This window comes from Protopterus annectens, chromosome 13.part0, assembly GCF_019279795.1.
Source record: "Protopterus annectens isolate FY-2018-M chromosome 13.part0, PAN1.0, whole genome shotgun sequence".
NCBI lineage: Eukaryota > Metazoa > Chordata > Ceratodontiformes > Protopteridae > Protopterus > Protopterus annectens.
The window spans coordinates 417,137,998-417,165,448 of record NC_056747.1 but is presented as its reverse complement, the minus strand read 5'-3'; the positions used below and the strand labels follow the sequence as shown (position 1 = coordinate 417,165,448).

The window sequence follows — 27,451 nt, the reverse complement described above, 5'->3', positions numbered from 1 at the left end:
ACTTCCACTAGCGAAATCACAAATATACCAGACACGTTTAACAAATACTTCATTGAACCTATTTCTAATCTTGTTCAAAAACAGTCTACATCCACCAACACTAATTATCCAGAACCTGTAGATAGACCCAAAACTACCTTCTAGTTTCAACCCATCCCTAAAAACTATCCCAAAAGGTTGCTAACCAAACTTAAACCTACTACACTTGCAGCTGATGGGATACCTGCTTAATACCTTCAGTTGGTTACCAATGAACTTGCCTTCCCCAAATTCATCCTACTAAACAGATCTATCTCAGAAACCTCAATACCACTCATCTGGAAGACCTCCTATATTATCCCCCCTCCATAAAGGCAGAATATCCACAGACCTCACTAACTATCGCCCTATAGCCATCCTATCTCCACTAGCTAAAACACTCGAGAAATGTATACACTACCAACTTATGCCATACATGCTTATCAACCAACTAGGTGTGTACTGACAGCCAGCTCCAAGTAAACTGGCTAGTCGTTAGTCTGCTCTTGACACCTCTCCTACCAAACATGGATTTAGGCCAGCTGATAGTACAACCACTGCCCTACTCTCCTTCACAAACCTCATCAACCAAAACAAACACACAAACAAGCTAACCTCTGCCATATTCTTGGACCTATCAAAGGCCTTTGATATGATCAACCATCTTAAACTAGTACATGCCTTTACTGACTATGGCCTTAGTAACCAAGCATTAGCTTGGTTTCAGAACTATCTAACAAGGAAGACAACAAGTAGTATAGTGGGACAACAACCTATCCACATTGCTACCCATCACCACAGGAGTCCCACAAGGTTCCATTTTAGGTCCGCTCCTATTCTCCATTTTCACTAATAACCTCCATAGCATCTGTCAAGATGCAACAGTTGTTTGTTCAGCCAATGACTCTCAGAAACTCCTCTCTATAACCCAAAAAGCCTTCCATACCACTGAAAACTGGTTCCTTAACAAAACTACTAAGCCCCCCCCAAAAAAACAAACTGTTGCTTTTTACACCTAACAAATCTACCACAACAGCCATCCCATTTAATATAGTGTCCAGGGATGAGACTATCATCTCCCCTGACACTCGTACTAAATTGCTAGGAGTGACCATTGATAATGACCTCAAACTTCATCAGCATATAAATCAAACCATTAAAAATATCCACCAAACAATTGGGCAGTCTATATAAAAATAAACCATTTCTAACACAACCTGCTAGGATACCAATTGCTCAAACTCACCTCCTTTACTCCCTGTTCTATGCCTCACCCACTCTCACCAACTTACCCAAAACCAAAATTGCCAAACTCAACACCTGTTACAATCAAACTGCAAAATTGGTTACCGGTGCCCCCTACTGTGCCCACCATTACCATTCCCTAAAACATGGCTGGCTTGAATTCCTTAATCTCCTACACTATCAACTTTCCTTTGCCCAAAATCTCCTAATATACCCAGACAAAACTCCAGCACTGACCAATCTACTAGAACCACAAAGTAAAACCAGACAACTTCACTCTAGCAAAAAGAACTAATCAAGGTCACCAAGACCAACAACACAGCAGGGGACACCCTCTTCCCTAACTACATAGGCAAAATTTAGAACTCCCTACCTACTGCTACTACCTCAGCAGTCTCAAATGTTGCCCACAGACTTCAGCTTCTTCACCAAATAATGCAGCTTTTCTACCTTCATCCTAGTTCTAACTAATTCTACCACTTGGTTTAATACCCATCTATCACTGCTAGGACACTGATTTACCCACTAAACTTTAATTTTCTCTCTACACCTCTGCACCTGCTACATATTTTACTACACTTTCCTGCTTTTTAGACTTAACCTGCTATCCAATTACCCAACTCTGTCCCTTCTTCTGCTGCTACATACTTCCTACTTGGCTAACTTGTGCACAATTCTACTGTATAAAGCAATAATGCTACCCCTACTTACATGTTCACCATTATGTAATGTCTCAACCTAAAACTGAAAGGATGTGTTCAGTATGTAACTGTTAAATCTTAAACTTCAGTGCTATGTTACTAGTCTATGTTAAGTTTAGTACTAGCTACGTTAAGCTGAACAAAGCTTGAATACTATGTTACTTGTCAACTTTAAGTATGGTATGATCTATGTAAATTTGAATGATTCTGCATACACCTTACAATTTTCTTAAATTTAACTGTGGAACTTTTCTCCCCGGGCCTCCGCTGAAAATGGACATGCATCCAGTCGGACTTTCCTGGTCAACAAATGTAAAATAAATAAAAAATAAAAAATTTAGTATGATGTGAGGTATATGAAAAAGACAGAAATAGGGAATTAGATGACTTTACGCATTCATCACTAGGTACTCCTAGATTGAACTCTCCCTTACCGTAGTCAAGTCTATAAAAATGTTAAACTATGGCCTGATATTTGACATTTTGGAGGGAAAAACAAAGCCCACTTGGATATATATTGAGCAGAAGTCTTCTTCAGTGTAGATAATGAGCCTAACTTGACACACGGTAGGAGAGCAAGAGTAGAAAACTGGCCCATATTCGATCACCATTTTCCTCACTGAGGGAACTGATGGCCAGCTCCAAGTAAACTGGCTAGTCGTTAGTCTGCTCTTGACACTCAAGAATGAAAAGGATGGTGTTAACATCTTAGGACTAGTCCCTAAAGGTGGTAGCTCAAGAAGTACAACTCTAGTCTCCTTCAATGTAGTCAGCCAACAAAGAGCAAAAACTGAATCTCTTGATGGTTAAAGAATGACCAAATATACTGCATGGGGAGGTAGAGATTTTTTTTCAGTGGGGTCAAGTAGTGGAAGCTTGAACTAATGACCAGACTTCCATGTTAGCTCCTGGACCTATGGAATAGAACTTTGACTCATGCTTGGGATCAAACTAGGGACCATCTTGATGATCTCTGCAGAATGGAAATCTTCCACAGATAAAACAAACCAAAACTGTTGAAAGAAAAATAACCCACCACTACAATGTACAATAATAAAAATTAGTTTATTGTATCAGGGTATGCTTTGCACAAGATGAAAAGACACTGCATTTTAAAAATCTCTCTCCAAATGCAAACTTTTCAGCCATAAGAAAGGCCTGGAGCTTCTGTCTACCATAACTGAAACTTTCCTCCTTGCACCCAAGGTCTTTTTCTTACTCTGACAAGTAGAGAAGTTTATTTCTGCAAAATACTACCAAACTCCCTTGGATAAGAAGGCATTTAGAATCCATTTGATTAACATCTAAAAGTGTGTGCGTGTGTTGATATACATGCTAAAATAGTGTAGACTGCCAAGACCTATTACACATCTCCTGTTCTTACTCTTTTTGGGAACTCAAAATCTTGGAAGAGATTACTTGGCCTTGGTGCTTCTTTGGAGTTAGTTACATGGTACTTTCTCCAGAGAAGGTCCATGGCCTCCAAGCTTTACTCAAGCTCTTTTGGGTTGTGGTGGGAGTACTGATGAGAAAGGCACTGTTTTTGACTTGGAAACTCCATGGAATATTTGTCTGCTACCAACGCTACTATCCATATGTCACAAGATATCCTGTGCCAGGTAGAAAACTGCAGTGAAATACAACACTCAACCTATTCAGAAGTCAAGTCTATCCATTGTTTCCTTTAAGCAAGCATTATATATAGTGCCTTCTTTTACAGAATTATTTTGGTCATAAAACAGAGACTGGCTAGAAGAAGTGAGGTTAATTTTCCCTGTCACCAAGGTGAAGTCTGAGGTAGCTGAAGAAGGGTTAGTGTTGAACACTGGAGAGTCTACTATAAAACCTGTGGATGACCCATATAGGCCAACACAGTATGTTTTGAACATTCTTTCCCAACAAAGTAATAGCTGTCAAACAGTGTGGATTCTACAAATGCAGGCCCAACTGTCCTCCACAAAATTAATCAAACTCTGCATTCACTGGTGAGTTTTTGGAAAATTTGTATCCTCAACAGAAGGCTAAACCCTATCCACCTTCTCGAGGACTAACAGATGGATCTCCAAGTGCAGCTAAAACGTAACAAAGATGTATTAAAAATTTATCATAAAAGGTAATAATCCATGGAATATGGCCAACCCACCTACCCAGTTATTTAAATGTAAAATAAAAAATAACTATTTCTAGGATATCCACTAATGCCTGGATTTAATGCCTGGCCAGGTCCATTTCCTAGGTAGATCAATCCTGAACATTGTCCATCACTCAAATAAATTCTCCACATGATGGACTGTCAAGCAGCAGTGTCTAGGGACATGACAGCAACTCTCTGTAAAATCTTCTACTTATGTCACTGTATAATGGTATGTACTCAGCAAGAGAGAGAGGCTCACTTCCTAAGAATAAAAGGGTAAAGAAAATCTACTGTTTTACCTCTCAGAGTTATATTTAGCCGTCTTAAGGGGTTTCTTGCATATCTCTCACCTGCCCAGAATTTTGCAGCATTTTTCATCAGTTCCTTATTAAATGAGTGGTTTTCTGGAAAATAATGACAGACATTTTGAGTTTCAGACCCCATATACTTCAGCAAATGCATGGTAATGCAAAACATGTTTTTCTAGCTACTTTCTAAGTTTATAACAGCAATATTTAACATCTGTCTCTGACTTTAGCACACTGTCTACCATACATTTGGATTTGTCTAGAATTCTAGCACTAAAAGGTTGAGAGGTAGTTTTTTCCCCTTCTTTCTGTGACTTTATGAAAAAGAAAAGAAAAAAGATGATAAAGAAAAAGGCCATAACTGGCTTTGTTTTTTTTGTTTCTTCTCCCATCTCATAGTTCTCTTTGAGATGACTGCAACAATGGTGGCTGTCAGACAATTGTAAGACACAGTAGGGTATGTACTAGGAAGTATGTTTCCTACATTTGTAAACATTTAAGGCAACACAAAAAAGATGGGATAAAATGTAAAAGCTAAGAGTTGATTACAGTGACCAAGAACCAGGTAATGCCCAAGAATATTACCTACTCCGTAAACATCAGTCTCTGGATGGTAGTGAAAGACTTCAGAACCACAATTATCTGTTCAACCACCATGATACTAGAAGGAAAAAATGTCAGGAGTCAGTGTTCCTGCACTGGTATCAGTATCCCAGTTTATGAGCTGTTGACTGATGCCATCATGGTGGAAGCCAAAGCCAGTAACATCAGCACCTACGATGATGACTAAAAGTGGAGTAGCTGTACTTGGGTGGACAAGGACAAAAATAATCTTATGGTAGGCATCAATTAAAAAAAAAAAAGTTTAAGGTGAAGTTCACGTCAGCAATGCGACTGCCCCCCACCCCCTTCACACACAGACTCTCACACAGACTCTCACAAGCTATTTCTTGTTGGCAACTAATCACACACTCGCACACAAGCTATTTCTTGTTGGCAACTAAACCCAGACGTACCACTATCATGCTTGCGACAGGAAAAGTGGGATGGGATAGCTACTGTCAGTTTACCACAGACTGTTATCTGAGTGGCCACTAATTGTTCTTAACCTTCAAAAAAATGTTTTCACCTTTGCAATGCTTATTGTTGTTCCAGCAAGACTTACCCAATGTCTGGCGTTCCTCAAAACTCTCATTTATGGAGTCCCCCAGTTTCTATACCTGAGCAGGAGGGCAAGACTGCTGTGGAAGAGCTACCTTTCTGCAAGATTCTAACTTGTTTCTCAAGCAGACAGTATACCAATACATTTACCTTAATTCTTCTGGTAGACAGACAATGTCTTACATAACAAAAAGATCACTTGAGGGAATGTCTTAAGGTGGGATCTGGCATCCGTGGATCATATGTTTCTAATGAAGAGGCACAGGAATTCAGGAACAAGAAAAACAGAAAAAAATATAAAAGAAATCACTTACTAAACTATTGGATGGATAGGTTATGTATTAGTCAGTTCTGTTCTGACAGCATGAAAGAAGCTACAGAATGTACACAGGCTATGCCTATTATACACCCACAGGTAATGACAGTGTGTCCCACTAAACCTACACCACCAAAATCCACACAGAAACACAAAACAATTCACAGAGGCTCTCCATAATCATCTGCTCAAGCAACAGAGACCTCCAAAGCAGAAATGCAAGCAACCTCCACCCCCCAACACAACTCAAATGACACATAGCCCACAGACTCCGTGTGCCACTCAACCACAGCCCATAAGGCAAAACAACGTACCCAACACACTAGTCATAGATGACTCTATAGTCAGGCATACTGATGTCCCACTCAACAGGCTAAACAAGGAGAAGGTTACTGTCAGTTGCCTGTTGGGTGCCATAATCCACCACATAACCCACGCACTCAGGTCACTCCACAACAAGTACAAATATGACTCTGTCATTGTCCATGTTGGTGTGAATGACCTGAGACGTACCTCCCTGGCCTACATGAAAAAAAGACATGGAAGAGCTCTCCGATCTTGTAGCCCAGGCAGGTATGACCCTAGCCCTGAGTAGCATCCTGCCATTACCCAGAATGATACCGCAGTACAAGGACAAAATGATTGACTTCAACAACTGGCTGAGCATCTGGGGGCATTATAAGGGGATCCAGTATCTGTCTACCTGTGATGACACTGTCAACAGAGCACAATGCTTTGCCAGAGATGGCCTGAACCTGTCACCCCTGGGATTCTGGATACTGGCTACGGCTCTTGCTGCCCCTATAGTGCCTTTTTTAGGCAAGGTTCAAATGACAAATTCACTACCGTAACAGGAACAGGCAAGCAAAAACTGAGGGTAATGCTGGTCAATGCTAGAAGTCTAAATCTCAAAATGCACTCCCTCGAGGCACACCTTAAAATGGAGAACATCGATATCTGTGCAGTGACCGAGACCTGGTTCAAGGCTCCAGAGAGCACCCCTGCTTTACCAGGCTATAACTCATACTGCACATTTCGGCCACCTAACCTGAACCGGAACACCAAAGGCAGAGGTGTGTCCATATTCATTAAGGATATCTGCACCTCCAGGCTAGTTGCTCAGCATAACGCATCCAAGGTTATCCAAGTGCAACTAACTCTGGGCAAAACTGCAACGTTGTAGCTTGCTACAGATCCCCCTCCATGCCCCAGGATTCCCACTCCTTTTCTTGATATACTGGAAAATATTAGGATTCAACCAAACACCCTAATAAAAGGCGATTTCAACTACCCCACCATTAACTGGGAAAACTACTCATGTACCAACTCCTTCGCTCAACGCTTTCTGGAATTCATAAATTCCAATGCCCTGGATCAACTTATCCACACTCCCACCAGGGGCAACAATATCCTAGTCATTACCAACATGAGTGACCGGTGTTCCACACCTGAAATCAACTCCTCGTTGGTCAGATCCGACCATAAGCTAATCACCCTAGATATCCACAAACTGCTCCAACCCCCCATTAAGGAAACAATGGTAAAAAATTTCATCAAAGCCAACTTCCTGCTTCTTAAGACAGAAGTGGCGAACTTCATGACACCCATGCAGATGGACAATACAGTTATGACTGCTGAATCCTACACAGATGCACTCTAGAAGCACTTACACGAGTGCATGGATCGTGCTATTCCAAATAGAACAAAGACGCTATCTTCCAAAAAAGGAAGACAATCTGGGGATCCCCTGCCATAAACAAACTCTACAACAGAAAGAAGAAACTGTTGCAAAAGAGAGTAAAATCCCATGAGTGGAGGCATTCCCTGGTCAGCCTCAGTAAGAAGCTGAAATACCTTACAAGATCCTCCAAAGCTAGCTACAAAAACAAAATCGCCACTGATTCCAAGGACAACCACAAAGCATTCAATAGGTATGTCAAGAATCTCAATGGCAACACCCAGATCTGCTGAGTTACAGCACAACGGCACGAAAATTACAGAACCAACTGATATTGCCAACATCCTGGCAGATAGGTTCAGTGCTAACTTTACCCCCTCTCACCCCCTAAAGGGCACATATCTATACAGGAAGAATGCAGAGTCCCTTTAATCACAACTACTCAGGTAAAAGCTGCACTCTCTAAAGCCAAAAACACAGCATCCATGGGTCTGGAAAACATCCTAGCCTGCGTTTTACATGAACTTCAGAACAAACTGGCTCCCCACCTAAGCACCATGCATAGTCTCACATCAGGCTTTGTACCCACTGAATGGCGCACAGCAACAGTTATCCCACTCCACAAAGGGGGAGCCACCACTGATCCTGGGAACTATCACCCTATTAGCCTGACGAGCCTGGTCTGTAAGGCCATGGAACGTATCATCATGGAACTCATAAACAAAGACATTGGTAACCTCCAAACTCTGAACCCCACCCAGTTCGGGTTTGTGAAAGGCAGATCATGCCTTCTGAACCTGATCGACATCTTTGAGGCAGTCACCAAAGCTGCAGATGAGGGTAAGGTGGTTCACACAGCCTATCTTGACCTCGCCAAACTTTCGACACCATCCCCCATTCTGGAATTATAGCTAAACTCACTAAATTAGGTATAAATCCCTAAGTCACAAGATGGGTTGCCAACTGGCTCATGGACAGAACCCGCACTATAAAAGTTGCAAACTCCATATCTGACTTCAAACCAGTGACAAGTGGAGTACCAAAGGGTTCAATCCTGGGACCTCTCCTGTTTGGTATCTACTTCTCCGAAGTACAGGCTAATACAGGTGGTCTTTGGCTAACAAAGTTCACAGATGACTGCAAACTAGGAGCCATAGTGGAGTCCTCAAATGATGTGGACATCCTATAGAAGGGCCTCAATGAGACAGATGCCTGGTGTCAGAGCCATGGCCTCAAGCTCAATGCCAAAAAGTGCATTGTCATCCCCTTTGGTAAAAACTCTGTACCCATGAATTGCCACATAGGTGGCAGTCTACTTAATGTCAAATGTGTGATAAGAGACCTTGGGACCCAGTTGGACAGTAGTCTCTCCTTTGATAATCACATCACCACAGTAGTCAGGAAACCCTTCTACATGGCACACCTCATCACAAAAGGGTTCTCATCCAGGAAAAAAGAGGTCATTGTTCCCCTCTACTCAACACTCAGACCCATTGTAGAGTACAACGCCCCTTTTGGAATGTACCTCACAAACATCTGTAGCAGCTGGAAAGGCCACAGAAGTACCTCACAAAGAGGATTACTGCCCTCAAACAGATGCCCTACACTGAAAAAACTCCAGCTTTACTCCATAGCATATCGCCTATTCAGAGGTGATCTCTGCCTAATATATACAGCTATGTCAAACCCAGAGCTGCTGGACATGCTACACCTAAAGAAATCCCAATCCCTCGGAGCTACACGCTCTAGGGACCTAAACCTTGTTACCACAATAAACAGGACATGCTGGAGAAACAGACTCCTGTCCCAGAGACTTACCATACTCTGGAACAAGATACCCATGTATGTCAAGCAATGTTCCTCATTAGCACTCAAGAAAAATCTTGATGAGTGGATGGGAAATAGGAAATACATCCTGGGGATCACTTCTGTGCTCTGTTCGACAGGGGTACAGGAAAATAACTTTCTTGGGTGGCGTAAGTCAGGGAACCTTGTTGGCTAGGCTTACTTATGCCATTGGGCTGATAGCCTAGTACCTACCTATGACTTTGGAAGGGAAGTGCTGAGCACAAATACTGTGAAATCGGACACCTGAAAATGAAACAATCTTACATGGCCCTGCTGCAATATTTTTTTCTCTCTCTCTCTTTTTTGTCCTTGCTTCCTCTTGACCAAAAAAAACATCTCTCGGTCAACTGGCCCCTTTGTTCCCAATGCAGAGGGGGCAACAGCAGACCAAAAACAGCTATCATTGAGACAGTCATCAGGGGTGTATCAGGTTTTTAATGTATGGAGCCCTAACGCCACCATGCATGCGCAGTAACAAGGTTTTGCATGCAATGGGCTTAAGTGAGGGTGTGTAACCTACTTTTGCAAATAACATAACCCCTCAGAACAGTTTGTCCCCCTCCCTTGAAGCCAGAGCTCCTGCAGGGTCTCCAGTCTCTATCAGGGCTTCAACCACAAGCCCATGTATCCTGGCCATGTATTCAGTACCCTTTCCCCCAAGGAGAGGTAGCCTGCACAGTTACATCACTTTTCTCCTCCCTCAATCCAGCTTCAGCAGACACCAGAGCCATTAGATGAACTCTTGTCACCTAGCTCAAAGGCAGAGCTTTATACATATAAACCAATGAAGATGGCTTTCCTTGAGATGTTTTAAAGCAACAATAAGGAATTTTTATTACACAAGAAGTTACCATTAAAAGACAGAATGGACATTTTAAACCTATTCTTAGTCGATCAAGGGTGGGACATAATGGTAGCATTTCATCTAATATTAGTAATAGTGTTTCCAATAATGATAACAGCTGTGACGTAATAAGAGAAACTATATTTTCTAAAGCACTTGTCCTAACATTTTCTCAAGAACATAATATGGTTAGAGATATTATTATGGACAATTGGAACACTGTCATGGAAGATTCCTACTGTAGAAATCATATTAGTGAAATACCTAAAATTGTTTTTAGAAAAGGTAGAAGTTTTAAGGATATTTTAAAACAAAGGAATAGTTCACCTAGGAATGGCAAGTTAGGTATGACTAAATGTGGAGCTTGTCATTGGTACCATAAAATAAAAACAGGGGAAGTGTTTTATGCAAGGAAAAAGAAGTATTACTTACATGGCAAGTATAACTGCAAATCCAAAGCAGTAGTATACCTAGCCACATGTAATTCATGCCCAACATTCTATATAGGGAAAACAGAAAGACAGTTTGTCCAAAGAATATATGAGCATGAATATGCCATTAAGAAAAATAAGCCTAATAATGCACTAACTAAGCATATTAGTGAATACAAAGAACACCAGCTCTCCTTCATGGCAATTGACCACATAGATATAGAGGACAGGAGACCTTGGGATTTGTATCTAGAAGTAAAAGAATTAAAAAGGCAAATAACCACACAAGCTGATATGTGGCCTGGTATAAACGAGCGTAGCACGATTACCCCCATATTAAAATTAAAGGCATTAGAAAGGAATAAAATTATTTGACATAGTGACATTATTATATTTTGCCTGGAAATAATTTTGGACCTTTTGCATGCCATTATTTATTTTTTTGGCATCTTTTTATTGTATCGCATTTTACATTATATACACAATATATTTAAAAAAAACATTTTTTACCATATTTTTAAACATATGTCCTCCTAATGCCTGGCATTCGTATTTATTAACTGTTTCATAATATTATATTTATAACATCTTTTTCTAGTTCCTTGAATATATGTTCATTCATGGTTTTTAAGTAATAAGTATAACATGTATTTATGAAAGTAATCATTGAATTCAGTTATTTGATTTTATATACTCTCATGCATTTTTTTGGTTCATTTTTTTCTTTGTTTAAGGTAGCTGAATGAATTAATTGTGAGCAGGTGTTTTTAGTTTAGCATTAATTTAGACTAGCATTTGTATAAAAGAAAGTGATGTCAGTGTTTTGTAATAGTCTGAAGAAGTTTAACAGGAGTTAGACGAAAAGCGCTTTACATCTGGTGTTTATTTTTGTTATTTTTGGCCCTATAAAGTGCCGTTTTGTGATAAAACAATTTTTATTGGCGTTCTTCAGCTTGGTGTCTCCTCGTTTCGTTTGTTTGTTGTACCAATAGTGGTTTGTAAAACATTGTTCAATCATACGATATAATGCACTTCTGACTTTTGAGCATTCCTCCACTCTCCTGTTACCAATCAATAGCGAGAATGACACTGGGTTAATTCCAAGCTATCTAAAATAGCCCTTTCAGACAGTTGTCTCTGGACTACCTTTCATCACCTTTGAGTTTCTTTTTCTGTCATTCACAACTTATGTCTTTCAATGCTGCGTATCTCATAACTTTAGTAGCTTTCTAGATGTAGACGTATCTAGAAATGATTTTGTTACGTATGATCGAACTTAAGTCAAACAAAATGCACAGACAAAAATAAGACTGAACATGCATATCATCAAATTACTTAAACACTAATGAAACATCTAAACGGAAAAGTTCCTTTCCTGATCTTTACATTAAACCACCCCCATAACACTACCATTCAATTGTCTGAATAGTGGCAGTGTTCCGAGAAGGGTTTTTCAAAGATACAGTGTGGGCTTAGGGTTGGGGCAGAGTCAGGGTTAGGGTCAGCACACATTACTGAGGTGATGCAGGTGGGATCAAAGCATTAGTAATCCGTGCTGACCCTAACCCTCACCATGCCTTAAAAAAACCTTCCCATAACAGTGACAATAAACAAGACACACTCATACACACAGACACACTCCCCTTACCTAACCACCGCCTTAACTGTAACTCACACGTGCACACACACACACACACACACACACACACACACACACACTTGCATGCAAACACACAACACTTATACCCTTACCTAACACTTATCCTAACACCCAAACACACATGTACACACACTAACCCCCTCCCAAACCCAATTCACCCCTTTCAAAGAGCTGGAAGTTCAAGATATCGGACGTTCAAGTATCTGAATGTTCGACAATCTCAATCACCTCTAGCATTTGTTTAACAAAGCAACATTCAACAAAATGCACAGTAACCCTAAAAACATTTGTCAAGCAGAATCTAAGACCAAAATTAATGCAAGGTGAACTATTAAGGATTACCCAACTTCCTTTCTACAGCAACTTAAGTGGGGATGATATCACCAGCAAATCTACCATTTGGTGAATGGTAACTGTTGGAGTACAATTTCCCTAATCTTAACTCCCTAAAATCACAAATCCTGGGATGGTTTTACATGTATTGGTTCAACCGTGAGACTGTAGTCGTGACAGCCATTTTATGACTTTCACCTGGACTTTCTCCTTTTTTGTGTGTTTTTTTATGAGCATGGAGTTGGTATATATAAATAAGTCAGGGAGGGGGGCAAAGCCTTGCTCACTTACAAAAAAACACTTTAAAATTGACGTCACTCACAATTTTGGAGTGTGGGTTTTCAGAAGTTTGAATTGTCAAGTTTGCAGTTGGGGATTACAGGTAGCAAACCTTTAGTGAACTGGATATTATCCTCCATTAAATTCCACAAAATGACATTTATATAATTAAGTACTCATATTAGCAAAAATGTAACATTTATATTTACTGACAGGAAATTAGGACAGCACAAGTACCAAAACTACAAGCAAATGGGAAGTGTGGTCAAGCCAAAAAATGAAGATCACACTGTGTAGCAGACAGCTCTGTTGACATACAGGGATAAAGTCCCGAGTATGATCCAGATTAACCAAATTAGAATAGCAAACTGCACATCTGCTGGAGATAGCAATGGAAAGATGGGACTACTTATCCTCTCGGGATGGGGTGGCAGACCAGGGTCACCTAATGCCACAAACCATTAGGCAAGGGCTGGCTATATAAGGAATGGCCATGGGCAGGCATTATGCCATCAAGCCACCGTTTATGCAGTAGCCTTCACTGCAGGTAAACGGGAGCATACACATGCAAGGGGAAAGGTGTAACGATCCCTTGTAGTGATGTGGGTCACATGTACCTTGACAAGTAAGGGCTAAAGCCTACAATAAATACATCACTGACAGGATGTTGGCAAATGCATATACTTATCCCCATGGCTGCCTGGAAGATGGCCCCTTAAGATGGCTCTTGTCCCAATGGCAGGGAACTAAAATGCTCAAGTCTGATCAAGGATGGCTTGCCAGTTAGCAGGAACCGAGGCAGAAAATAAACTACAGAAAAAAAAAATATGTCACTCTGTATGGTGCATTACCCAGCTCACAAGGGGGGGGGGGGGCAGTACAAGATATGCATAATTCTCCAGCATACTGACCTACAAATACCTAGATGGGGGGGATGCAGTACAACAATGGAGGTTAGTGCTGAAAATTGGTGATTGTTAAATACCACTGCTAACTATTCTTCTCAAAGAAAGATGTATATTATTTCAGTGCAGTTTTAATGATTCTCTTACAGGTTTAAATAACAGACTTACATTACTCGCTTTTCTTGTCTTCTGTGCCGCACATTGGCCATCTTCTCCGTCAGGAATGTTGGAATCTGTTTGTCTGATGTTGTAACCGAGAGACAATGCTGGAAATTGTAAAATGACTGTTCAATTACATACATCTTTGTCATTTAAAATTTTAAATTACTCTATTTATTGGTACAGCCATTACCTTCACAATCCAGACCAAAAGATAAACAATGAATTGGAAACAAATTTACTTTAATTCCAAAAAGACGCATCTTAAGAAACAGGTGAGTCACGTTCATTCGAATCATCTGCCATTTACTAACTGCTCATAGCATGGCTACACAGCCTAGCTATACCTTTAACCCGCTTTACTTTTTTTTTTTTTTGTAAACATGCTCAATAAAATTAAAGGAAGCAAATGTTTTTTTTTTTTTTTTTTTGTACAAGTGACAAGTTACCTCACCAATCCACTTATTAAAAGTCTTCAGTCCTCAACAGCTATACCTTGCCTTTCACGCTTATACTGCCTTTTTCAGCCCATAATACTCTTTCTTTCATCTTTAGCAACAGTAGATTTATCAAAAGCAACTTCAAAGAACTTTCATTTGAAATGGGCTTGACAATGGGACATTATCAACGTTAACGCATTCTGTTCTATGACATGCAGCAACCATTTATTCCCCAAGGAAAAAAAAACACTTTGTTTCTGCTAGCTCGACCTTCTCTGCAGTAACACTTTGGCTGAATAGGTTGACTGAGCAATCTCCAATGAAAAAGATGTCAACAAATTGTACTATATCCCGTCCTCTTACTTTAGTCACCCAGGTTTAAATCTTTTAATTTTGTATATGAGACAGTACTTCATGAGATATATCACACTAGATATCCACCATTCTGTCTATGGAATACAATTTACTCAGATCCCTTTTCAAATTTCCATTTCAGAGAGACAATTATTATTTAATTAAAAGACAACTCTGGTTGCTGCAGAAGAACGAACAAACTGAATTAGCGTATATAATTTATTCAACGCTTTCATCATCCAGACTTCATCAGAAATGCAAATATTTTTCTTACATCTACTTTAAATACTTAAAATCCAACAATAAGCTACTCCTTAACCTTTAATTAATCAATTAAACAATTACCAGCTAAAATGTTATACATCTAGCAAAATGTTTTTAAAAAAATATATCACATTAACCACATTAAAAATGAAATAACCAATTTTCTATTAGCCAAGAAACATTTAACACTGACCATATCGTTCAGACCTGGGGGTTATCTGCACCCAGCTTTATTTGCCATAATGTCTCTTTCCTTTCCATGCAATTAAAACTAAAGATGAGAATAATGTACTTTACAGACACTCTGTATCTTGTATTTTAAATAAAAAATACACTTTCACTATTTCAGTACATGTGAAACAGGATTTAAGAGGTGGTAGTCTTATAAATAAGGTGGAAAGGAAAGAGACATTATGGCAAATAAAGCTGGGTACAAGATAGCCCCCAGGTCTGAATGATATGGTCAATTTTAAATGTTTCTTGGCTAATAGAAAATTGGTTATTTAATTTTTAAATGTGGTTAATGTTATGTTTTTTTTTTAATTTTTACTAGATGTATAACAGTAAGACGTCGCCCTGCTCAATTCTCAACTAGAGTGTCTTCTGTGTGGAGACATGCGTAAATGGGCGTACCTTCGTTGAAGGTTGTGCGTTAGGGCCGGCAACTCAGCACGTAAAAATCTACTGCCAATCATTAGCGGACCAGAGTTCCGCTGTGGCGACCCATAACTGCGAAAAGCCGAAAGACACAACTAGATGTATAACATTTTAATTGCCAATTGTAAGTTGGCAATTGTTTAATTAATTAATGGTTAAGGAGTGGCTTATTGTTGGATTTTAAGTATTTAAAGTAGATGTAAGAAAGAGTATTTGTATTTCTGATGAAGTCTGAATAACGAAAGCATTGAATAAATTAAACACGCTAATTCAGTTTGTTTTTCTGCAGCAACCAGGGTTTTCTTTTATTTGGGTTGGCTTTCATGCTGTTTTTTGGGAGTTTTTTTGTTAGACAAGTATTATTTATACATACTGGTTTACCGGGGTAATGCACTGATCTAAATGGACAATTTCAAGTACAGCCTCGGTGAATAGGATCACGCAAGAAATAAACAAAACATACTTACAGATACAAGGATATGCTAAACACAAACACACACACATATATATACATACACACATATATATATATATATATATATATATATATATATACATATATATATACATATATATATACACACACAGATGCAAGAATATGCTACAAAGAAAATAGCACCTCTTTATCACTTACATTTGTACTTCTTTAAAGATACCCAAACAATATGCTAGACACAACCACTGCTGCCCTCCAGCAATAGTGCAGGTAACGTGTCTAACTGGTATTAAAACATTGTAAATTACATTCTTACCAAGTTGTTTCTAGCTATTCACTTTTCTCAGGTTCCCATGTCTTGTCGACCTTTAACCTCTCTTAAGCCCTACAGCACTTCCAGTATTTTATTAGTTGCATGCCTGCATCTGTAGGTTTAAACAACAAATTTATAATCCCTTATAGGAGTACTACTGAAATAAAGCCTAATTGCACAGAAAATCATTTGCACAGCCACAGAAACATTTCAAATAATATATTAAGCAACAGCCATGATCTCTTACGTAACTATGCTGACTTTTTCAAAGGTCAAGAAAGTCTACCAGGAAAATATATACAAATAAAATCAGATGCCTTACCACACACATATATGTGTGTACATGTATGCTGCCAGAAAAGTACATGTAGCACTCAAAAGAATAGGTAAAGAAGACCAGAACCCTGTGGAAAACTCAAATATCATTAAGATGCAATTACGGCTAAAAAAATGGGTGAACAGGATAGTTACTACAGTAACAAAAGCTAAGATTTGCATTTGCATCAATCTTCAGGACTGAACAGTGATTAATATGTAGTATTACCCACTGCTTACAGTTGACGAGATTAACTCAAAGCCAGGGTTTCTAGAAGGCAAAGCTAAATGAACAACATTTAACTGCTATTAACAAGTTACATATTCCTTAAACTTCTGTTTGGTATTTTGTTAGTACCAGAGTGGTACCAAAGAGATGTTGCCCTAGTAATGGAAGGTTTTGAAGCTGTAGTAAACATAACTGATAACTTATCAGTGTGAAGTTAGACACAAAAGAGGTACAATAAAAGATGTATACAGCTACTGAATAGATTAAAACAGCATAATTTCAACAATATTCAAGTTTATTAAGAACAAATGTAAATTTAAGAGTGGCAAATCCAAAATATACAAGTTTAATAACAACAAGCCCTAGTAGCCTAGTTAGCTCAGTCAGTAGAGAAACAGAATCAATCTCAGGATTGTGGGCTCGTGCCTCACGTTAGGCGAGTCTGTTTTTTTTATGGGTGGGAGGTTGGCAAAATGGTTAAAGTGTTTACATTACAGACACAAGGTGCTGGGTTTTATTCTCACATAAGGTAATTGGCTAGGCTTAAAATGACCCACAAGGGCAGTTAGCCTAGTACTAATCTATGAACTTGTGAATAAATGTAAAATAAGAGTGACAAACCCAAAATATAGATATCGGAAGGACTGAAGCTTGTTCCAAAAAAAAAAATCTGTAAAGTCAAAAGACAAGCAGAAACTTGTCTGGCAATGACACAGAATCTTGTAAAGGTTATGCCTAATATGTCTACAATAATTATATATTTAAGACAGTTGTTAGAGCAAGATGTAACCTAGGAATGAAGCTATGCACAGCAAAAGTGTCTTGAAATGTTCAAAAATACTAATTACAGATTCTCCAATGTTACAGTACTATGGACATGAATAAGCAAACGGAGCTGACAGTAGATAGCGGTCAGAATTATAATGAAGATGTGATTCTACAACAAAATATTGTGTGTATGTGTGTATGTGAGGGAGACAAAGAGAAACTTAATGAACATGCCTATGGTAAGTAGTAGTTTGGGTGGAAATAAACCATAAACTCTAGCAAAGCACCTTCATAAAGTCTTTGTACAAGGCATCTCCAAGATTGTAAAGGATGTTAACTAGTCGAGAGAAATATGATTTCAATGTGAAATATGGGTGAGGCAAGGAAATGCACACAACAGACATGGAGAGCACAATACAGCTGCTAGAAAAACAAGAAAATGTACTAGACGAACCGGATAATCTTTCTGTAATATTGCAATTACCGATGACAGAAACAAAAGTAAAAGACTCTCTTGTACATCCACTAAAAACTCATCACTAAGGAAAGAAACTCAGAATTGTGTTCAAGGTTTGATGTTCATAGCTGCGAAAATCACAGTTCATAATCAACTGAGAAAAAAGTTGGACAGGATACCTGAATCCCATGTGGAAATGACAAAGTGCAAAGAGACACAGCAAGAGATGTAATATTTTGGCCTGGAATGTCAAGGCAGGCAAAACAAGATGCACAAAAATGTGGAATCTGCAGTACACACAACAATCCTAAACAAGTGATGCTATTATACTTGGTTCCAGACCATCCATAGAGAAGGGCGAGTACAGATTTGTTTAAATTCAGAAAAGCTTCGTATCACACGTGTAGATTATTATTCCAAAATAATAATAGAAATACTAAAATTGACAGACAGCAATTGCAAAGGTGATTGGTGTATGTTAAGTCTAAATTCTTGAAGCAGGGATATCTGATATTCTCAAAACTGAAAATGTTCCACACTAAAGTCAGGAAACCAGATTTCGGCATTAGAGGAAACAAACATCCAAATCCATGCTGCTTCCTTTGTTTGTGACTTTTACAGCAGTGTCTGTTTTGTGGGATACTTTTGCTACAGCATCAATTTTGAGACTTTTTCAGTAGCAACGTCAAGTTTCATATGACTGCTTTTGCAGCTGTTTAGGCTATCAATGTGTAACCTCTGTCGAGCTGCATGTGCAAAACTTGCATTTTCAAAAACATCTTGAAAATTCTAATTGTTCGTTAAATCTTTTCACTAGGAACACAGGATGTTTTACAACTATCGACTCTTGCTTGTGTTTCAAGAAAATAAGCTCCAAGAAAGCTGGAAAATGAGTCTACAATATGGAATTGAATCACAGACATGATAAAAATGAAAGTGTGCCCCTGCAGTCACACTATATTGCAATGGAGATTTCAGGACAGGACTGCTCACAGATTATGGTATGTGTACATTAATAACTAACCAAACTTGATGCATGCTCTTGAGAGAGGAAAAATTCAAGAGTGGACGCACAATGCGATTTTCATCAGATTATGAAAGACAGTGCAATTTTTTTGACATGTTACATATAACTAACATTTGAACACATACACAGACAAATGCATAAATGCTGTATGGTGCTCCCAGATACAGCACATGTGTTTAAAACGTTAGATACTACATGCTTTTATATAAAAGACAGCCAATTAGCATTAACATAATTAACTTTCTTTTGCTAAATTAAATCAGCTCTAAATTAAATTTTTACAAAAAGTATTGGGCATTGCAATGGAACAGTTCACTTGGTTAATAAATGAAGGATACATTGATAGATACACAGACAGACAGATGGCAAAGGGGTTACCTGGGACATAATAAAGGGTTATTAGGGGATGGATTAAGGGTATACAGTCCATGCAGTATACCTGAGCCTTGCCAAGGCTTTTAGCACTCTCTCTCACACAGAGATTACTGATAAGCTCTCCTAACTGAACACTAAAAAGTCTTTTTCAGGCAGGTAACTGCTTATCTCACTGAACCCATACCATTAAGGCTAGAGGTACTTGCCCTAGACAGAAAAAAATGTCAACTGCAGTGTCCCTCAAGGCTCTACCCTAGTCTCTCATCTTTTGCATATATCTCATTGAAATTAAAAAGGTAATATCAGGGGGACTACAGCTAATCAAGTTTGCTGATGACTGCAAACTCAAAGCAGTTATAAAATCCCACAGTGGCACTGTAATTCTCCCACAAGAGTTGGAGCACACAAATGCTCAGTGTTAATCACAGGCTTACCCTCAGTGCCAAGAGATGCAACAGTTTCTTTTGGCAAATGTAGTATCACAACCATATACTATACAGACAGCTCTCCACTTAACTGAGACCCAGTCATAACTTAATTAGAAAACACTTCTGCCTCACACAACTTACCCTTTGTGGTATTTTTCCAAGGTCCAAAGAAGTTAAGATCCCATTGTATTTCTCCTTTATTATGCCCATCATTTGATATACCTCCTTCAGCATGTACCTCACTATGCAACTAAACCAACTTAAATGACCTCAATATTTCGTCACCAAAAGGATTGCAGATCACAATACCCTTTGCTGCTCTGATAGACTATAAGCTTCATCCCTCTAATCAGTCTCATATCTGCTTCTGAGGGGTGATCTCTGCTTAGTATTCTGTGACAGAAATGAATCTGTAACTATATGAACTCCATCACCTAAACAAACCCAATGTTAAAGCAAACACTTGCTCTAGAGATCTACAATTATACCTCCACATTAACAACATCTGATGTGAAATGTACATAAGCCCAATGTATCCCCCCTGTCTCTACAAACACTTCCAAGCAAAAATTCTAAATCTTCTCAACTTTTTGTTGAATAACTGGGACGCATCCTCCCACAATTTCCTTGTGAATTGCTCATCCAGTCTCTCTAAACTATCTTTTCTAACCTCCTCTGACCGATTCCTATAGTTACTGTGCAATATTTTACATCCCCTACTAATTATCCCTTTAACAGCCGCTTCTGTTCTAGATTCAACTAACAACTCTAACAGAGCATGTATTTGTCTTAGGATTCCCCTATTCCTTTGTGCCTATTCTCTGATATCAATCCTTGATAGGGAAGGTGTCTCTAGCCTGCAATCCACATGCTTTTTTGGCCTCTTCCCATTCTATTACCTTTTCCTTTCTAGTTAATTGCTCCTAATACCTTGTTTTTTTTGTCAGTTTTCAATAATTTCCAGGTGCCTCTTGCCTATTCTCTGTACCACAACTGCAGTCATCCCTTCCAGCAAAATCTCTTTTCTAAATTCTCATGGTGGCTTAGTTATTAGAATACTTTCTACTACTTAATGAATATAACATTCTGTATGACTTTTGTTATTCTCTCCTTAATTCTTGAATTTCCCATACTTCATCATCATCCCTTTCCACTTTGAATTACAGCTTTCTGCTCATATGAGCCTTAACTGTGTAGCTCTAAAATATCTCGTCAAATCAGTTAAGCCTAATCCATATTGTTCTGTTGGAAGGATCAACTTATTCCCCTTGATCCTTGCCCCCTCCTCTCCTCCCAGATAAATTCCTTCAACTTTTTATTACTGTCCACAGCTTCTATTCTGGTTGATAAAATATGACTGACATATATACAGAACTGCAGGGACTAAAAACATTTTCACTGCTTGTATCTTGCTATCCATTATCCACAAACAAGAACTTCCAGGTTCTCAGGTTTTGTATTATATTTTATTTAGTCTCTCCCTGCATATTCTTAGCTGCCATGACAGTATCTTTTTTTAATCCATACTCAAATACTTTATTTTATCATGTCTCCATAAATATTGGTATTGCAGGACTAAGTCATGTGTCGGTACATAGCTCACAAGCTATAGCCTTTATTTTATCTTCATTAGTTTTTTTTTTTTTTTTAATCACGAAAAGACTTAGAACTGTCTCAAACTGTCTCAAGATATAACAACATTGAAATGTCCTTTTCTGGTTTTATCAGGTACAAAATAATATTGTTCGTAAATAAAGCCAACTTTTCTTGATTACAATATCAATTATATCCTTGAATTTCTAAGTTCCTTATTTTTTGCCAATGGCTCTAAATATAAAGCAAATAAAGGGGAAAGAGGATAGCTCTGCCTGGCTCCTCTGTTCAGACAACTTGTCAGAGAGGTACTATCACACTTTAATTTTTGCATCTAATCCCTCATATATCCTCCAAATTAACTTTACTGTTGCATCATGGAATGCTATTGCTTCCATTGCCCTACTCATAAAATCCTAGCTTATTCTGTTGTATGCTTTCTCTGCATCAAGACCCACCAACAACAGTGGTATTTCTTACACTTTGCTTCCCTCTGGATCATCATATTTCTATAAATGTCAAATGTTTGCCTCTCCACCACAAAAAACACATTGATCTACATCTATCAATTTTGGCAACACTGTTGTCATTTTTAGCTACTATAGACAAACACTTCGTAATCAGGGTTTAAAATTGAAATGGACCTATATGAAGCTGGGTATGATGGGTCTTTACAGTCTTTAGGTATTACAGCCACCACAGCTTTCTTCCTGGATGTTGGTCCGTCTCCTCCTTTTAAAATACTGTTAAGTACGAAAGGTTTTGTTTCTTCTGGCCTAGCTTCCAAACATCCACATTTATATCATCTATTCCTGGAGACTTTCCTGCAGATGGATTGTACATCACTTTTTTTTTTTTTTAATCTCATCTCCTTCTAGCTTAACCGTTAATTGTTGAGCTTCATCTACCTCTAACCTTGGCATATCTAAGTATTCCATAAATATTACCATTTGTGGTCTTTCTTAATTTCCAAATTTATTTGAGTCATAAAAATTTTCATAAAATTTCTAAAACATCTCGAATACCTCTACAGGATTTCTGGTTATTTTTCTTGTTACAAACTCCCTAATTCTGGCAACAACCCCTTCTACTTTCTGCTGCACAAGTCATTTTGCTTAAAGTTTTTATTCTCTGGGGTTATTATCAAAAAACAGTTGCTTAACAGCATCTTTCCAAACTCATGCATATTATCCAAATACTCTCTTATTTTCTCTTTAGCACTCTTCAGTTGTGCCTCTTCTTGTCCAGTGAGGTTCCACTTATTCTGCAATACTTTAACCTTTGTCAGCCCCTCTAAATAATTTCTGTTATTTATTAACCGTATCTCTTTTTCTTTTATTCCTATCCTATTTTTAAACTCTGCTTTCATTCTATCCTGCTCACTAGTTATAACTTCTGAAGAAATGTCTATCTTCTGTAATAACTCTCAAATATTTTCCAATACCCATTCCTTCAATTTCTCATTTTTAACAGGCAGATGGGGAAGCACCAGTGTCTCATTTTCACTTCATTACCCTGCATTTGTATCTTAGCTGTTATTGGAGCATGAACAGAAATAATCATTGGATGTGTGTTGAAGCTTTTAATTAAATGCACACGTTCCTGTGATATACAATTTCTGTCTAGTCTAGCCCAGTTACTGTACCTTGGTGACTAATATGTAAATTCTCAAAGTTCCTATCACTGAAATCACATCTTCCAAATCAAATATTTTCATATATTTCTTCAGAAATCTACCCATTTTTGTTAGATTTTCCCCTTCTAGGTCCCCTGACACATCTTCACTGTTGAAAATCAAATTCCATTCCCCATCCATAAGTTATATTCACTGGTGAAAGCTGATTTCTCCAAAAAATGTTCCAACTCTCCATAATAGCAGCTTTAGGTGCAATATAGATGCATACCAGCGTAATTCTCCTCCCTTTCCAGTAGCCCCTTACTAACACAAATCTACCATCAATATATTTTTCCTCTCTTCTATCACTACTGGAGCTCCTGCAGAAATTAGTATAAGTACTCCCCTTTTCTTTTGTTCCTGATACTCTGTTGAATATCCCTCCTGAAATCCTTCCTTTATCAAATTCACACGCTCACTTTTTTCCAATTGTGTTTCCTGCAGCACTGCTATTCGCACACTGCACATTTATATACAATTAATTGCGCTTTCCTTTTTGTGTATACCTGTGAGGCCATTCATGTTCCAAAATAATACGGATATAATAGCCATTATGATAAGAAGTTATTCCCACCTATTATATATGCATCTCTCTCAGCCATCTAGACTTTCGCAGAATGTCCAGATTTTTGACTCATATTTTTGGTCTGTTCCTCATAAAATCTGTGATTTTTTGGATTTTCGCAAAAGATCAGGGAGGATTAAATTCACTAAATAATGACAGGAATGTGTGCTTCAGATTTCATATCCTTCAGAAAATGCATGGTAACATAAGACCATTTATTCTAGCAACCTTCTAAGTTTATAAGAGCAATATTTAAAATCTGTCACTATTTGTGGGGCTTTGTCCAGATTTTTTTGTGCTTAGAGGTTGAGAGCAATTAACATATGACAGCTTTTCTAAATGTCTATTTCTGGCTTTTATATTACATGCATCGACCAATGTTTGGTAGGTTGATCTTTTATACAGTTCTTTTTTGTCATTTCCATTTGAAGCTAAGGCACATTTTAAGACTTTTTGTTTTAATGAAAACTCTCAAACAAAAAAAAAAAACACACACATACTTTCCCATAACCTATTAACATAAATCAAATACACAAACTGATGTACAGCTTCAAATAATGAAGTTTAACCCTCCCAGTAGGAAGAACTGTCCCAAATCAACAACTGTACACACAAGCATGACCCAACCTAAAATCAAGGTTATCCAAGATAAGTCGCATGTCATAGCCTCTGCACCTACTTATACCAATTTCTGTCTTTCTGGTCTTATCTTTATTACCCTCCCTCCCAGATGAGAAAAACAGTGTATATGCTTTTAGAAAACATGTTCTTTTAGCCTTAAAAAAGTGCTGTAACTTGTACTGCTTTTCCCTATAGTCAGCAGGCTTCTCGACTCACAACGAACATTTATTTGCTAAAGGAAAACTTTTCATGGCATTCAGTTTTCTATTAATTACACAAAAATATCAGATTAAACCAACGCTCTTAATCCAGACATCCACCTATGCAAAAGTAAGAGAAAACACATCAACTCTACACATGCAATGATCTGTACAGTTAAAAAACGCCACCTTCCACCTCATCAACCCAAAATTATAGCATATTAACAAACATGCCTTTGTCCAGCCTTTCATCTCTTTTTACATTGTAATGCCTACATTTCTTAAAACTAAAAAAGAAAAAAAGCACTTGTTTAATTTAATATCTTTATCATAATATCTTTATCATAAACAAAAATGAAAATTTATTACATAAAATACAATTTATATCATTAAATGTTTTACACAAATATTGTTAACAAAAATTGTTTTACTTAGTTACTTTTTTCCTTTCCTTTCAGTGACCCGACATGAAGTCCCCCACAAGCTTAACAAAGTCATCAAAAGTCCAGTCTTTCCACTTTTTTGTAATGCCATACTTCACAAATGTGACTGATGCTTTGTAATCTCACTTATTTACTAATTTCAATGCTGCTGGTCTTCTTCCTGTTTATCTCCATCTCTCAACCCAACACTCCAGTTCAAACCCAATGTACTCCAGAGTCTAGTCAGCTCTTGTGCTATTTTCAGCCTCTTAAGCATTTCCCTTTGGAACATTGGAAAATATTTCACTTCCAATGTGTCTCCATGAGCTTTATTATTAGAACAATGAGAATCAGAGTCCCCTTCTGTTTGATGGCTCACTCTTTGTTGAACAGACTTTAGTATTTCCTCCTTAGCTTATTCCACATCAATAATGACTGGTCCTCCAGGAAAAAAATATTCTGAAGACAGCTGGATACAGCAGCTTGAATCTCAAAACTACCTCTCCAAATTCCGATTGCTGGGATAGGTTTGCTTCTCTTCTGCCTGGTGCACACTAAATAATAATTTTCCACAAACATTCTACTGTCTACAATTTGTAATACTTTGCCCTTTTGCCACAGTTTTATCAGGATCAACTTTTTCTGCTAATATGATTGTACTTTTACTAATACAGGTTCTTGGCTGCTCTCTCACAGGGCAGGTATGGAGCATTCACCAAATGATATGGCCTTTCAATTAACAACTCCTGCTGTAGAATACCAGCATGATTGCTTATTTGTGCTTTCATAAAAATTAAAACAGTTTGCTCCTTCCAGTTTCTCTGAAACATCATAAAATCTCAGGTTTTCCCTGCATGCTCTGTCCCTTAACTCTACCATTTTTGAAACAGCTCTTCTTGAGCAGTCTCATACTCATCCAGCCTTGTCTTCATTTCGACCTCTGATATGTGCAATTTTAGGAGTTCATCTGAATACCTGTTTAAACCTTTTTCCACTTTCCAGCCTTTTATTTGACTTGATATACTCCTTCAATGTTTTGAGTATTTTAATCAGTCCTGAGCACATTTGATTTTATTTTTTCCTCTAGATTACTGTAAGTCATGTCTTGCACCAAAGCTGGAGCTTGAACTGCTTTTTGCTGAACAACTGCATGATTATTCCCAGTCAGTGTTTTTTTCTACAACTTTTCTAGATTATTTTCTTTAAGGCTCTCTGAGTTTCTTTTTTATTAGCATCTAGGCAGTTTGCTTACTAGCTAGTGAATGAATTTAGTAAAACTTGTAGAGTTACTGGCTTTTACCTCTCATTGTAATTTTTCACAATGGGAGAGCTGAAATTAAGCTGGTAATCACTGTGCTACCATCTTGGAAGTCAACATGCATAAAGATTTTTATCTAATACAATATTGCTTGTCATACTGCTTTTACTATAATACAACTGCTGTATTAGACAACTTGCCCTTTTAAAGGTGAATCCAGGATGCTAGTGATTAGATTTTCCATATCACTAGAGGTAAAGGAATACTATTAACATCATGAGAAACCCTTGTATATTTTACAGTGTATCCCAAACCTGATAACCGAGACATACTATTATTTCCAATCCAATGGTATTGTGAAAAAAGTCTGGCAAAGCTATGTTCTGATCTAATCTTTTCACCGGAAGGCATAACTTCACTTTTGGAGTAACATCCATGAATACACTTCCTTCAGAGTTTAAGGAGCTCTTCATTAAACTTGCCCTCATCTGTGATGTACCTACAGACATACATCATTTGGCTATTAAGCAAGTCACTGTAAATATGACACACTTGCACTAGTATTATGGATGTAACTATTTCTTTTCACCTCTTTCCTGAAAATAAAAGTGGTGACTTTAATTATTCTAGTGCAATTGAGAGCAAATGAAAAAAAAATAAATAAGGTTATCACCACCAGGTCCTTGGTACAGAAGGTTAAATCCCTGGCTACATCGAGGGTGACTAAAGTTTAAAGTAGTATCTCAGAAGCCTGTACAAATTGACTAGAGAGGATGGGAATGAGTAGCCATTACGAAACTAAATAGCTAACGTATTGTGACGCCCGTGCCCTGGCCAGCAATCAAGGAGCTTCAATCCTCACCACTAACACCAGTGAGGGGTGTCTCATACAGGAGAAAAGGATAACAAATACACACAGTAAAGTGCAATTTCCCTTAAGAGCACACAAAGATCACAGTCAGTCCAGGGCTGGTTGCTCCCTTGCTCTCCAGGTCCCCAATAAGATTCCCCCACTGGCGCATCTATAGGGTCCA

At 38.1% G+C, this 27,451-nt stretch overlaps 1 protein-coding gene across 1 annotated transcript in view; it reads right to left on the bottom strand.

The window, feature by feature from the left end:
- MKS1 (MKS transition zone complex subunit 1) overlaps nt 1–27,451 on the bottom strand; it is a 1,448,767-nt gene that overhangs the window by 1,122,659 nt on the left and 298,657 nt on the right. Inside the window, exon 5 of the mRNA XM_044054835.1 lies at nt 14,030–14,127. Coding sequence (XP_043910770.1) covers nt 14,030–14,127 — 98 coding nt within the window. The remainder of the gene's footprint in view (nt 1–14,029; nt 14,128–27,451) is intronic.